Source organism: Apodemus sylvaticus, chromosome 11 (assembly GCF_947179515.1).
Source record: "Apodemus sylvaticus chromosome 11, mApoSyl1.1, whole genome shotgun sequence".
NCBI lineage: Eukaryota > Metazoa > Chordata > Mammalia > Rodentia > Muridae > Apodemus > Apodemus sylvaticus.
This window is the reverse complement of record NC_067482.1, coordinates 82143263-82158683: the sequence shown is the minus strand read 5'-3', so window position 1 is coordinate 82158683 and position 15421 is coordinate 82143263. Positions and strand designations below refer to the sequence as shown.

General features: G+C 47.6%; 1 protein-coding gene across 1 annotated transcript in view; it reads right to left on the bottom strand.

Annotated features, from left to right (window-relative positions):
* Adcy1 (adenylate cyclase 1) overlaps nt 1-15421 on the bottom strand; it is a 113845-nt gene that overhangs the window by 42322 nt on the left and 56102 nt on the right. The window contains exon 5 of the mRNA XM_052199201.1: nt 6362-6489. Coding sequence (XP_052055161.1) covers nt 6362-6489 — 128 coding nt within the window. The remainder of the gene's footprint in view (nt 1-6361; nt 6490-15421) is intronic.

Here is a 15421-nt window from a genome sequence, read left to right as displayed (position 1 = left end):
GCTGTCTGCCAACAGCTGCCCCTGCCTCTGTGTTTGGGTAGGCAAGATGCCAGAGGCTGCCCAAGGGCAGGGACCTGAACTGCTAACATTCGATCAGTTAGCTTCAATGACTTCCAGAAGAGCATGTGGAGGTCAGACTATTGTTAAGACTTTAAGAGCCATCTTTGTTTTACACATAAGTGAAACTTTTAAAATTTTAACTTTATTCCCAGTTGGCTGCCAATCTCTGGTAAGAGACACTGAAACAAAACCCCTAAAAATAGAATGTGAATTTCAAAGCCCACGTGAGCAATGTTCGCGGAGACACCTGCCCTTAGTGTTCTGGCGTACATCACCACTTCCGTTTCTGCAGCCACAAAAGGCGAGGCAGCCTGGGCACTGCTGGGACATGCGTTTGCGCTGCCCCTTGGGCCTTCCAAGCCAGCGGTTTCGGATCCCCGAAAGCTGGGATCTGCCAAAGCCTGCATGGCCCCACATGTCTGGCACCTGCAACTTCTGCCAACACTCAGTCTTTCCTGGCAGCTGCTGCCTCTGGTACGTCAAGGCTGGCACCTCAAATCCATAGCACCCCGGAGAATGTCTTCTAAAGGAACAGCACAGCCAGCTGCTGAGCTGTGGCTCAGCTGTGGCTCCCTTGACACAGGTATGTTCTGTCCAATTCCAACAACACCTTTCGTTTCATTTCCAGGACACCAAGATTTCCGGGCTCCATCTTTGTTCATCATCTATGTCTTTCTCGTGTATGATCTCAGAGATGCTTTTTTATCACAAGTACTTTCTATGAAGGAACAATGCAGCCCTAGTCCTGACCTTTAGTGCTGGAGCCCAGTAGGATGAAGACAACCCTCCCGGCCTCCCAATGTAAATAGATCCTGGCTGACATAAAACCCAGAGCAAAGATGAAAGGCCAAATCTCTGTTCTGTTCAGCAAGAACCTATTGAGTTCACTCCTCTTGGCCATTCTTCCAAGCACAACGGATACAGCTGTGCACACATGGGAAAAAAGAAAGAAAGGGAGGAACAGACACTCTAAAGGGAGATTTGCTGTCAGCTAGGCAGAATTTCTCCAGGAGCGATGACAACACATTTGCCTGAGGCAATCCCCAGTCTCCTAGCATGATAGAAGAACACAGCAAACACTTTCAACCCAATATGTCCAAACATGCGTGCCCTGGACACATGGGCTCTTAACTGCCCCTCCAGGGTCTTGGCTCCACCATCTATAAAAATGTAATCATCAGCTATAATATACAGGCTAGGAATCCCCAGGTCCCCTAAACATTATGACAGATTCTTTGAGGGGAGTGGAAGTTTGGGAAGATGCCCAGAATCCTCCACCCCACAGAAAACTGCTTCTTAAAACTATCCACAAGGCTGACTCTAAAACCCAGAATCCAGTAATTAGAGAAAGTAATCCTCTAAGTTAGTCTATACTGAGAAACTGTGGTGTGTGCCGTGGCTCACACATATACCCAGCTTAAGGAAGAGATACCTGGGTATCTGAACTCCAGCCTGGAGATCACTGGCATCTACCAATGACTTACCGATGGCACAGGCTGTCCTCCCTAGCTCAGAGGTAGACCACTTGGGGAAAACCTGTGCATTTCCTGTTAGCTTACTTCATCGTAACAGTTGAAAGATACACATCTCAAGAGCAGGGTCACTGCTAGATAAAATCTATTTAGAAGAAAAGTCCTCTGTGCACTTGGAGGGTGTGTGAAAGAAGAATGCAGTTGTTGTTCCCATCCCACGTGTACCAGCGGGGGCTTCCCGGTGACACAGACAGACTTGGACATGGCCGTGGGCAGCACAGCAGAGGGGATCCCGGGGAATCCGGCAGTGGAAGGCCTTCTTCTTCGGGGATGGGCTCCTTCTGTCTGGGGACTGGTGAATCATCCCCTGGAAGCAGCTGAAATCCTCCCACTCAGCTATTGCCTGTGAGAAACAGTCCTTCCTCACAACCACCCTTTCTCCATTCACAGGCAAAGGATGCAGCATTCGAGGAAACTGAAGCACACCCCAGTTGGGAACCAGGAACCTCCTGGGCTCCTCTGTAGCCTCTGCAATGAGTCCTGAGATCATTCATAAACATGCAGAGGGAGGAGCACAAGTATAAAAGGAGGAAGGCATAGATGACATGAGGGTGGGGAAAGGCCCCAACTACTTTCCCAGCAGGAGAAAAGTCCAGTGACCTCTGCCACAGAAGCCTGCCCTTGTGGGCATTTGGGAGCAGAGCTCAGGAGGGATTACTCTGATGCCCAAGCTGCACAGAAGTCCTAGAGAGGCCCACCCAGGGGTGGCCTCACCCTTAGGACGTAGGAGGAGCCTGCCCTGCTAGCCCTGGCACAACAGTTGAGGAGCTGGCCCTAAAACCCTTTCTTCTATGGCAATGCATTACAGGGATATATAGTCCAGGAACACAGATGCTCTACAGTTTAGCTTAGTAAGTCTTGCTGTCCCACTCTGGGTCCACTTCAGAGTTGTCTGTGATTACAGACCTGGGACAGACAATGCCCTTGACCTCTGAACCAATCAATGAAAAGAAAACAGGCAAGCATGGCCTGAGTTTAAAGGTTAGAAGGGAAAAATTAAGTAAATGTTTGTTGTCTATTTTACTCCATACATATAAACAGTCTAGGAGGTAAAATAGCTAGAGTTTTATACAGTCATTGCCAAGGAAGGGTCCTGATGTTGGGAAGAAATCAGGACCAGTCTGAGAGCGTTCTATCTGCATCTGCAACTGTGGCGACGCTTGTCCTGGCTCTTACAGTGATTTTAGGCCTTTCTTCTGTAGGCCAGGCTCCTTTCCTGAGCTAGCCCATCCTGTATTCACAAGTGTCAAAATGGATTATCATGCTTTCAAGTCTGTAATCCCAGTGCAGTTGCTGCCAGCAAAGCCTCAACTGGACTTAGCTGCTGACCTTGGAGCCCCAACCCAGCATGGCCAGGGAATAGCAGCCTACCCACTACCCTCCATCACTGTACCATGAATCTAAGAGATGCGCAGGAAACAGTTGCATGAAATAATTCCGGAATCTTCCAATAACCATGCTGGTCTTTGGGTCTCAGAAAGCTCTGTGACCAGTCAGAACTCTCCAACCTTCAGAAGACCCGTGGCCCCTGAGAATGGGCGGTTCCGGCCCCCAGGCTCAGCCCTAGGACTGGGATATATTGTCCATCACTCAGGGATCCTTTGAAAAATAAGGTCATTTCAGAATCAACAGAATCCAAACCCTTGAAGTCCTCTGGCTTCCTCTAGATAGTGGGAACTATTCCCAGTCCAGATGGCTCCAGACAGAAGGAAGATGCAGCTAAGGGCAAAGGCACTGCCCCCACATTGGTGCATACAGTGCAAGGCCCAGCATGGTATCTGTGCACGTATGAGCTCCAGTCCCTACTTCAGTCACGCTCCTGAGACCACAGGGTTTCCTAAGTTCCTAGACCCTCCACTCCAAGGTCAAGAAACAAAACCACAAGAGCATCCTGCTTTGCCTGGACATGCTGGTCCTCTTGATCAACACGTTCTGTCTTGTATGTTTCTGTGCACTTCTCTGAAACAGGAACAAACACAGGCTGGTATGGCCAGAAGGGAAGGTGCCAGCTGCCATATGGAACCTTCCTAGGAGATCCAGAAGCCAGCCAATGATGAGCACACATGGGCCATCCCTGGCTCGGTGCGGTTCTCAGAGGAAGAAAGGCTGTTAGCAGTCTCTTGGATTAACTCTTCTGCTTGCTCCTTCCAGTCCAGAGCCAGAAATTCAGGTCGTATAAAGACTCTAGGATTGTGTGGTCTTGAGGCTGTATGACTTTAAAATGAAGGGAAAGGCAGTCGGGGAAGACTATTAGGAGGCTTCACAGCCCCAGGGTTCACCAATCTCTCACGACATGGCCAGAGACGCAGAGTCGGAGAGTTTCTGCTGAAATCCTGGGGGGCGGGGAGCAGTGAGGAGACCATGAAGCAGAGCTAGTTAGGCCTGGCCTCAGCAGGCAAATGTGGCATTTCCTGAGTAGGCTCTAGAAAGGGCGCTATACAGAAATGCCTTAGATCCCAGGCACACGCCAGCCCCACAAGAGAGACTAGAAGGAAAGAACGGCCTGAGGCCCGTGTGAGAAATGAGTTTCCTGACCATGGAAAGACAAGGGAGAAGTAAAGTTGCCAGGAAGAAGGGACAGGAAGGGCCTCCTGACTCTAGGACACAGCCATCGTGAGCAGCCTAGTCAGCCCAGCCAGTTGGAGCACCCGCCTAAATTTCCCTGGATCTGTGTAGTGGACCGTTAGATAGATAGATAGATAGATAGATAGATAGATAGATAGATAGATAGATAGATAGATAGATAGATAGACAGACAGATACATACATACATAGATAGATAGATAGATAGATAGATAGATAGATAGATAGATAGATAGTAGGTAGGTAGATAGATAGATAGATAGGAGGTAGATAGATAGATAGATAGATAGATAGATAGATAGATAGATAGATAGACAGACCGATAGATAGACAGACAGACAGACAGACAGACAGACAGACAGACAGACAGACAGACAGATAGATAGATAGATAGATAGATAGATAGATAGATAGATAGATAGATAGATAGACAAACAGGCAGACAGGCAGACAGACAAACAGACAAACAGATAGACAGATGTATATGGTGTAAACTGGTATAAACTGTGATGTGGAATGTAGCCATGCTGTGCTTCAGAGGGTAACACAGGCGCTCTGCTATGCTGAGCCAGGCCTCTATATTTACAGTGACACCCACACAGAGCACACAACCCCATCAATCACAAGGCCTTAAGTAGCAGCACGAGGTGGGGTCACCCATGTGCCTGTCAAATCCACAGCTCACTAGCCACCAGGTTTCACCAATTGCCTCTCCTTCTTTCCCTTCTGCTATTAATGCATATAAATATAAAAACAATGGGTTCTCTTTGACAATTCCAACACAGAAGTATACATTAATCATCAATTGCTTCCTAAGTCAAACCCTTGCCTAAAGAGAAAGGGGGCCTAAAGAGTGTGAATATGGTCTTCCAGGACGCAAGTCTGCTCTTGGTTTTGCTTGCTTTATAGAATACATATTGTCCTTGCACCAACAACCTGTCCTGGACTCAGTGGGCTCCTGTCGACCGGCAAATTAGCATGCTTAGAGTCAGTAACAGTGTGGTATCATTGGATACGTGATCATGGGATATATGTGACACCCAATATAATATATAGCATAATACGCTGATACATGATAAAATATGACACATGACCTGATGTAAAATAGAATTAGATGGAATAGGATGTGATACAAGACACAGATGAAGGGTGGTGACCATGTGACAGGACAAGTCACATGGCAGATATGTTGTGTGCTGCCATGTGTGATGTATAATATGCAATAGTTATTTTTAAAAACATTTTACTTATTTTTATTATATATGTATATATATTATATGTATGCTTGCTATGTCTGTGTGTCACATGTATGCAGTGCCTGTGGAGGTCAGAAGAGGACAGGTGTCAGAGCCCCCAGAACTAGAGTTTCCAACCATTGTTAGCCACCATGTGGGTGCTAAGAATCAAACCCAGGTCCTCTGGGAAAGCAGCCAGTGCTCTTAACCACTAAGCCATCTCTCCAGCAACCTAACAGTGATTTTGATGTGACATGTGATACACGACACACTATCCTTCCAAGGAACAAAAGATAGTCATTGCCAGGAATTGTCCCTGCTCCCCTTCCTGATCCTTTCTCAGAACACTTGTTCCAGCTGCTTTTCCCCCAAGGCAGTGGCTCTGCATCTGGGCATTCACTGTCAGCACCACGGAGCTTTAGCACTCTCAGTGACATAGAGTGGAGCCCATCAGCTTCCAGGGGCTTTTGACAGGAGCAGCTCCAGGGAACTATTCCCTGAAGAGCCAGCGTTGGTGTTCAGGGCAACCATGTTGCTGGCTCCTTCCTCACGACTGTTCCAAAGCTCTAACTGTGTGGATGTTCCCATGTGCACTGGGTTCCGTAGGCTGGGTCTCACAAGAGAACCCACTCAACCCAGGCTTCAGCCCTCTCTCCCCAGAGCACACAAGGCAATCAGCTGCCCAGAAAAAGATTCACTGACTTTTAAATGGCCTTGTACCCTCAGCCTTTCCCAGGGCCTCACCAAGCTCAGTTACAAAGCTCCCTTCTTTTTCCATATCTCAGGTGCACTAGATACACAAATGATTTCTGTGGATAAAGAGATTCATCACAAACTGTGAGCAGGGGTCACCAACACATCATCATCTTCCAGGGTAGGTGACCAGGCCCCTCCTACAGCCGCCTCAGCCTCTGCAGCCCTAGACAGACCTTGTAACAGGGCAACACTCACGTGATGGTATCAATCATGTCAAGTCCCATCTCCACACAGCAGTGGGCGTGATCGGTCTTGGGCTGGGTGAGGCCAGACACACAGTAGTAGCAGTCTCCAAGGATCTTGATTCGGCGACAGTGGTTTTCCTTTGGGGCAAAGCACAGCACAAGATCATTGACAGAGATGCTGTTGGTGAGTATGTTTGTGTATGACCTCCAGTGGCCAGGGCTAGGCTCAAATGGGTACTTCCATCATGGCCCCCTTCTACTGGGACTGTGTATCTTTCCCACCTTCTCCATTTAGCCAGCACTCCCTGGACCTTCAAGGTCCGGGAATACGGACACCTGTTAGAAATGAATCCCCACCCTAATCATGGCTCAGCCTTCTGGAAGGCAAGCAATCTAGCAGGAAGCCCAAGCCCTACCCACCCAGACATCCCTGCGGCTCAGAACCTCCCACCCTAAAGCACATCAGACTTTGTCAGACTATGAGGAACGCATGCTGAGTCTCTCAGATCTGAAATGCTTGAAGCCAGAAGCACTTCAGATCTCTTTTCCTTTTTTGTCAGATTTAGAAATACTGGCTGGCATTGACTTTGCTGGCTGACTATACCCAATCTAAAAGCTTCAAATCCCTAACTTTTTTTTAGGGGGTATGTGCCACGTGATACTCAAAGCCTTAGCTTTGGAAGAATTTCACAGTTTGATTATTCAGGTTACAACGGTTCACACTGTCATCACACTTCCGAGTGGAACCATTCACAGTGTCCCACTGAGCATCATGAGGTGGCATGGACAGCCCCTTGGGAAGATGGGGGACACTCCCTACCCCCTGAAGAAGGAGGCTGTGTGGATTTCAATAAGGAGAGAGAGAGAGAGAGAGAGAGAGAGAGAGAGAGAGAGAGAGAGAGAGAGAGATTAGTCATACACTAGTCCAACATGTTGCCAGATCCACTCTGGGACCCACAGGATGAAAGGAGAGATCTGACCACACACACACACACACACACACACACACACACACTAGTACTCTAGTACTCTACGCACACACATACAAAATAATATTTTTAAAAGAAATTCAATTAGAAGGGGTATAGAACACAGGTGGCATGAACAGAGGGGACTGCTCGGGATTAAAGGTTTAAGTGAAGATATGGAGATGGGGAGTCTGGGATGGGGGCTGGGTCAGCAAACTATGGGTATGTGAAGGAACCTTACAAAATCCAACAGTTTCTAAACTAATATAAAAATATATAGTATATTCTTTTAAAGTTTTTGAACAAATGTACCCTGCATAGATGGACAGACATCCTTCTGAAAATCTCCGTGCCAAGCCTGGATACCTCTCTATGAGTTACCAGTCAGAGATAATACATACCATGGTTATATATATCATGAGCAATAATACATACCATGAGAACTGCTCTTGGCTGCCCACAATAACTAGATGGTAAGACTCTTTTGCTAACCACCCACTCTGGATGCAGGACATAGAAATCAATCTCACCTAGGAACCACTCCCTGCTGGATAGCTTACGCAGTGCCACAAGGAGTTCTGCAGGTTGCTGGGGGAGAAAACCATCAATGGTCTTACCCAGTGCTGATGCACATGCTACAATACTGACCTGTTGGCACGATGTTCCCACTAGTGTGGTAGTGGGTACAGTGGTGATGCAGGTAGCCAACCACTTTCTGACTGCACATGACGCCTGCTCCACAGGAGGGAATTCAAAGCCTTGTACTCTATACATGACCAAAAGCCCACAACTAGGGAAAACAGAAGCTCAAGGAGGGAACATTCCGTTGATGTTTTCCTAATGACTATACTATCAAACTATACTGGATTCTAAATATTTGTGCTTACAACCTGTGGTTTCTCTCAACTTTGGTCAAAGATGCTTCCTTTTAGAGTGGGTAATGGTTAAGGCAGAGACTCATAACTGGTCAAAGAGCTGAGTAGAAATAACTCCCAGTGTTCGGCTGTGGGTAGGTCATCTCTCTCAACCTCCACCATCCAGAGCCCAGGAACTTCACAGAAGAGGGGACAGAAAGAATGTAAGAGCCACAGAATGGGAAGGAAAGCTGTGAGATGCCACTGTGTATACAGTCGGGTCACATCCAGAGCAATTTACAGCTGCTACAGCTATCTCTATAAGATCAAGCTGGTCCAAAATCACAGCATGAACAGATCTGGGGGTCCCAGAGGCTGCCCCTCCATTGGAGGAGATATAGCTGAGGAGGAAGAGAATCACTGTCCTTTGGGGACATGGATGCTGAGAGGTTTCTCATACTGCAGTTGAAGGCCTCACACCCATGCACATTATGGGCAGCACTAATTAGATTTGGAGATACTAAGAGCAGTGAAAAAGAGGGCGTGTGATCGGGAGGGAGATGGACTGGGGTTCTGGGGGGGGTGGATGCAGTGGCAGATGGCTATGATCAATATCCATTGTATAAATAAAACTTTCAAAGGACAATCAAATAATTTTAAAAACACCATAGGTCTCAAACAGCTCCATTTCAGGTCCTCTTACCATCTGGAAATAATTTAAGAAACATACACACACACACACACACACACCTTTGTGCAGGTGAGTTGTAGCTGTTGGCATCTGGCCAGAACAATCCATACTGAGAAATTCTAAATAAATGTCTTTTAAGCTCATAGTTGCAAAATTTGCAGTGTTAAATAAAACCAAGTCTGAACTGTGCTTCTGATGACTGCTTGTGCATCTCCTCGATGCTTATTTTCAGGACATGCAGCCAGAGGATTTCATCCACGTTGGCTTCACGCTAGGAAGTCCAGGAAGGCAGTGGCCTTGCCTCCCACAGAACACTCAGATGAGGACGGACTTCACAGACCCTCAGATGCCTGCACTGGATGACACAGGTCCGTGGAGTCCACTCTGAAAGCCCATCCACCCTTCAGATCTAATTTCATGTTGGAATTTACTAAGCAACTTTCTCAAATACTGTAAATTAACAAATGCCAGGCTGAGCAGGGGGTCAGCATTGCACCTGGATAGTGTGAGGTCCAAGGAAAGAGGGTACCAGAGCTAAACAGACAGCTATCTCCTACTGCTGTCCAAGGCTGCCCAGGCCCTGTACTGCAGAGACTCAGCATTCTGACTGGAAGAAAGGAAAGGAGAAGGTGAAGATGGGGGGGGGGGGCAGTGAGGAAGAGGAAAAGGAAGGGGAGGAAAGGATGTGAGGGGCTTGAAGACACATGAAGTTCTTGGAACCGGAAACCAGAGATGTCTTCTCCCTGCCAGGCTAGGAAGGCACAGCCTGCCAGAAGCAATCTTATGCTTGGCTTCCTAAGTGTGGCCTGGAGTGCCCCAGGCAGCTGAAAATCTTACCAGCTATAGTCTTGCCTAGGTGGAGAGCACAGGATAGAATCTAGGATATCAATCTCCACCACCCCCATACCCCCAGCAGGGCCTCTGACCAAGGAAGTGTGGGAGAGAGAAAGAACCTGCCAGGGTCCAGAAACTAATAAAGTATGGGGAAGTCTGGAGGTCATAGTAAAGCTACAATTCCATGCAGAAATTAACAAATTAAAACTTTCTAACTTGCAAGTCTAGGAAGAAGGAAAGAGTTGGGAGGCAGATGTCATTGAGTCCACAGCCCTAAGAGGCTCAGTCTCTGCCAGAATCAGTCCTAAAACATCCTATCAAAGTGGCCCGATTCTGAGAAACAGGTAAGCCCAGAACCACAAATGCCCTGGGATAAGGAGACCTGGAAGGCAAGAGAGAACCTTTGTTTTACACTCAAAACCTCAAGCAGGGCCTAGAGAGCTGGCTCAGCAGCTAAGAGCACACCCTGCTCTTCCAGAGGACCAATATTCAAGTCTCAGCAGCCACACTGCAGCTCACAGCCATTTGAAGCACCACTCCTCTGGCTTCCCACCCGAGAAGCCAGACACCCACTCGGCACACAGATATGCATGCAGGCAAAATACCCATACACATAAAATAAAATGTGCATTTTTTATTTTAGAAATTAAAACCCAGACTAGCCAAGTCCTACTAGGATTGAAAGAGAAGCTATGTTTGAAATAGGAATTTGAGAACACCGTTTCTATTCAGCCGAGTACGGGTGACAACCACTGCAAACGGTCACCTGCTACACTCACCACTAGAGGGAAAGGCACTATTCCAGTGTATATATTGAAATGCATGGAAAGTGAGTGGCAGAGCAGTGGGAAAAAAAAAACCAAGACCTCTACAGACATCTGTCCATTATCAAGAGGGACCAGTCCAGCCAAAACCAGCGATCTCTTTAGTGTTAGGAAGGATGGAGAGGAACAGGCCTGCACTATACTCAGAAAGAGAGAGGGAGGGAGAGAAAGACAGAGGGAGAGAGAGAGAGAGAGAGAGAGAGAGAGAGAGAGAGAGAGAGAGAGAGAGCGAGCGCACAGGATCAAACCCAACACTGATGCTCAACCATCTTGTAGGAGGAAGGGGCAAAATAGCCTCTCACAATGAATCTCAATCATTTTCACTGTGGAACTGGACTTTGCAAGTATTTTGCATATGCAAAAAATTGGTCAAGAAAGAGTGATATCTAAAATCCAACCCAAAATGATATAACCTGTTGCCACACGGAAAAAATGACCACACAGAGAAAAGTTATTCCCAAGCAAATGAAAACACTACCTCACCATTTAGCTGGCAACCTTAGCCAAGGCCAAAATGTTGGAAACATTGAGGTGAGTGCAGTAGTCTGATTCTTGATAACTAATAAAGTTGTTTTGGACCTACTACACGTAACAAAATGAAATAAATAATATTGCCACTCTATGCCGCTAAGGCAGGTTATTAAAGACTAGGTGATTTGTCAAGAACAGAAATGTTTTTGCACTTCTTGAACTAGCTGAGAGGCCCATGTTCATCAAGAGTCTTCATGCTCCCGGGGTGGACGACAGAAGGGCAAGAGAGGGCGTGAGAGGCAGAGGTCAAGGGGACCAAATGTGCTTTCTAACAACTTGCTCCTGTGATAAGTAGTCCAAGCATTAATCCGTTCCTGAGAGAGCCCTGGGCTCTAGCCACAGATAAGGCTACCTCCCAACACAAGAACCTAGGGGTGTGTGTTCAAACCACAACACTTCAATCTGCAGCATCAAGGAAAAGATGAAAATGAAAAGAGGAGGGGTTAAATAAAATTAAAATATCAATATAACTCCTTTTCTCAAAGACAACAGCATGGCACGGGGAACAGAGGACAGAACATGGCCTCTTATTTTGAGAGCTGTGAATGATAGAGTTCCTTCTGTGGCACTAGCTTCTGTGTGTTTGCATCCAGTCACTCCATAAATTAAAATCCAGGGGCCCAATGCAGAACTGTGTGTTCCACCTCGCTGGCAAGCCGATTTGAACAAATGAGTTGTAAACAGCCAAACCCAGGCGAGGTGCTGAGGAGAAGGTGGCTGTGACCAGTTAGGCTGGGTTGGATAATGGAATCCTGGCAGCGCTGGCTGAACAGACTCAGATGGCAACACTGTGTGCTGTCTATGAAGTCAGGTAATGTCTAGAGAGCAAAACGGCCACAATTAGTCACTGTCGACCCTACATTATGGGTGCATGGAACTTGTTACATTATTCTGTCTAGCCTGGTGCACACGTCAATGTTTCCACAAGGTTTCAAATGTCAGAATCCTGATGTCAGAGTTGTGGTCAGTCCATATGCATCCCGACATCTAGAAGAAGAAGAAAAGCCATGCAGTCCACAGGAGGGACTTGGTGGTCATTTCTGAATGAACACTCATTACTTGACACCTTTGCCCCGCCCCCTTTCCCACTGATGGACTGAGGGGCCAACGGCTCTCCTTCTGAGCATGTTATTGGCCTTGTCCCCATTGGCTCCTCTGCTCCTCACCATTGTTGCCACCATTTCCCAGTCAACTCCTGACCCCAAATTACAATTCAGCGGAATCCTCTCTGACGCTCACTCCGTACCTATCTAGCACACAATCCAACCAGGCTCTCTCTCCTTCCCCGTGCCCGACACTTGCTCTCCACATACCCGGAGTGGTAAGGACCAGTGCTTGGTCCTGGTTACTTTGTCTTTCTACCCCAGCCCAATCTGTGCTTGACAATACACGAACCATGACAGTTTGCTCTAGCAACACTACTGTCATGAATACAACTAACCAGCTCTCTCACTTCAGCCCTCCATGGTTTTGAACAGCTTCTTTATATTTCCCAAGCAGGGAAACTGAGGCACAACAAGTGAAGATGATGGGACTGAATGTCTGTGGCCGCATAGTGAACCTGCCTCTGAGTTGAAGCCCACAGAAAGGTTTCATGGGGGCAAAGGTCATGAAGGGCGTAGGACAATGAATGGCAGTGAGCAGATTCCTGATGCTCCTGGTCCTTAACAGACATGGTTCTGGTTACTCATATAGATAGTGTGAGTCCTTCTGGAAATACCCAGAGTTGACACAAAACTGGAGAACAGTACATCAATAGCTCAGGCCGTAGTAGCCTCAACTCATAGCAACTAAAATTAGACTAAATGGCCGTATTGTATCCTGGAGCTATGAACCTTTGTCACCAGCAGAAGGTTCCTCAGCTTGGCCCGAATGTCTTATTTTGCCTGAAAGCCAAGTAAATTGACACAAGTGACCCTAACTCAGGCTCCGGTATCAGCCAACACATTCGTTTCTGCACCGACTTCCAAGAGAAAGACGAGATGGGATGAAAGACTTATTTTGACTCAGACTCTGCCCACTGCCCCCCAGCTCTGCTGTCTGTACACCACGGTGAAGCAGAGCTTCATGGTAGAGAGGGAGGGGAGGTGCGCTTTGACTACAACACCCATCATGCCAAGAAGCAGGGCCTGAGACAAGGGATGTAAGACATGATAGCATCTTCAAGGGCAGACTTCCAGATGCTACTTCCAGATACATCTCAAGAAACTCCCAAGGCAGCACTGCCAGCTGGGAGCCAAGCCTTCAGTGCACGAGCCTTTAGCCCAGAAGTTCTCAACCTAAGGGTCCGGTGGCCCTTTCCACATCAGTCACCTAAGACCACTGGAAAACACAGAGATTTACATTACAATTCACAACGATAGAAAACGAAGATGTTTACATTACAATCCATAACAGCAGCAAAGCTACAGGTGTGAAGTAGCAACAAAAATAACAGTACAGCTGGGGTCACCACAGCATGAGGGGGCTGTATTAAAGGGTGGGCCGCACTAGGAAGGCTAAGAACCACTGCTTTAGAGGAACAGTTCTCTGGCTCTATAAAAGTTATCATCTAAATACTTCTCTGAAATCCCCCCGTGGATCAGAAAGTGTGTCTGTGTTCGGGAACAACTTTGACTACAACAAGTCATCAGCAGACCCAGCAGACACCAAGCACAGCTCGGATCTGCAAAGGGTGGGGGAGGTCCCAGGAGAGGAACTACTTCGTGTGTGGATAACCTGTGCAGCCGACTGCCGTGTACTCAGAAGCGTCTATCAAAGCGGCCACTCACACTGCCTTAACTCTGAACCCTTCTTCTGACCTGTGCCAGGCAACTGACAACCTACCACCCCATCATAAACTCCTGCTGGGGGCAAACAGTTCCGGGAAGGGTCAGACTGAAGACCGACCGTATCAATGAGCTCAAACTGAGCACCAGGTGGTCCAAGTGGTGAAAGGCCATGCTTAGACTGGTTCTCTCTACAGATACATGGTGTACTATGATCTCACCATGCCACACCCTAGCCTCCAGGATGGAGCCAAAGGCATTGTGTGCATATTCCAAACTGCTCATGTTCCCATTAGGAAAACCAACATCCAGAGAAGAGTCCTTGTCTCTCCACCGTGGGTGTGGAGTAACAGTGGGCACCAGGACAGGCATCTTTCCATCCTGTTGAAGAGATGTGCCAACTCCTCAGAGATACAAGGAACAATGCAAATCTAACAGTACCCGGTAACTGGGGGAAAGGTACAAAACAATTGCTCTCATCTGGGAGCATCAACTGTGGCTAATGAGGCAAATAAACCATCAGCTAGTGTGGAGATGAAGGCAAACAAACGCGTGTTTGCTTACCTTCCAGTAAAGACCTTCAGAGGGAGAAGGTGTTTGGCCTGCCTGAAGGTGGGGGGGATTTTCCAAGCCTGCACTTCCCAGAGGCCACCCCCACACCCTCACCCTCACCCTCCACCCCCACCCCCACCCGCAGCATCTCAGTGTCAGGGCCTCAGAGGAGCCCTGAGAAGAAGCCCTGCAGCTTCCCTCACAGGATGCTCACAGGGAATGGAGGAACAATCTCACAGCAAGGGCCCCTCTCAACTTGAGCCTCACAGCTTCCCGGGGAAATGATCAAAACGGAACTAGCTAGATGAAAACCACCACTAAGAGAGAAATCACCCCCAGTGGAGAAGCGGTCAGCCGGCAGGTGCACCTTCCGAGGACCAAGAACCTCGGTCGGTGGAAGCGAGTATTTGGAAACAGTGAACTGACCATTTCATTGTTTCTAAATTCAACTTAACTGTTAAAGCCACAGATGTAAGAGGTTCAGTAAACAGCAAGTATAAGAAACAAGGAGAGTGACATTGAGACACATCAAAAAAACCAAACCTCTTAGATCAGGTTACAAAGGGGAAATCCTGAAAGTAGATAGAAGTGGGGCAGGGGACTTCTGAAGGAGCAAACAAGTCAGAGTACATATCTCACCAGAAGTGTGCCAGAGGGCAGCACTGTGCCTTAGAGCCTGAAGAGGGCAGGGAAACAGACAGACAGACAGCCTAGAACTCTACACCCAGGAGAAGAGCACGGGCCCCAATGAAGAGCTGTTCAGAAACATGGGAGCGGAGGGAACACATACCCAGCGACCAGGCACTCACACGCTAAAGGAGATTCCTTAGGCAAGGAGACACAACACCCAGAGATCTAGACCACATAAGCACTCAGCCACAGAGATGATGATTGGGCAAATAAATAGCATGCCTCTGTGCTGTTGAAATCCCTTTAAAAGAGAATCAACAATGCAAAAGGGATTTTATTCTATGTGATAAGATAAAGTATACACATGTGTGTGTGTGTGTGTGTGTGTGAAATCCTTGCCATGAATTTAACTTTCATG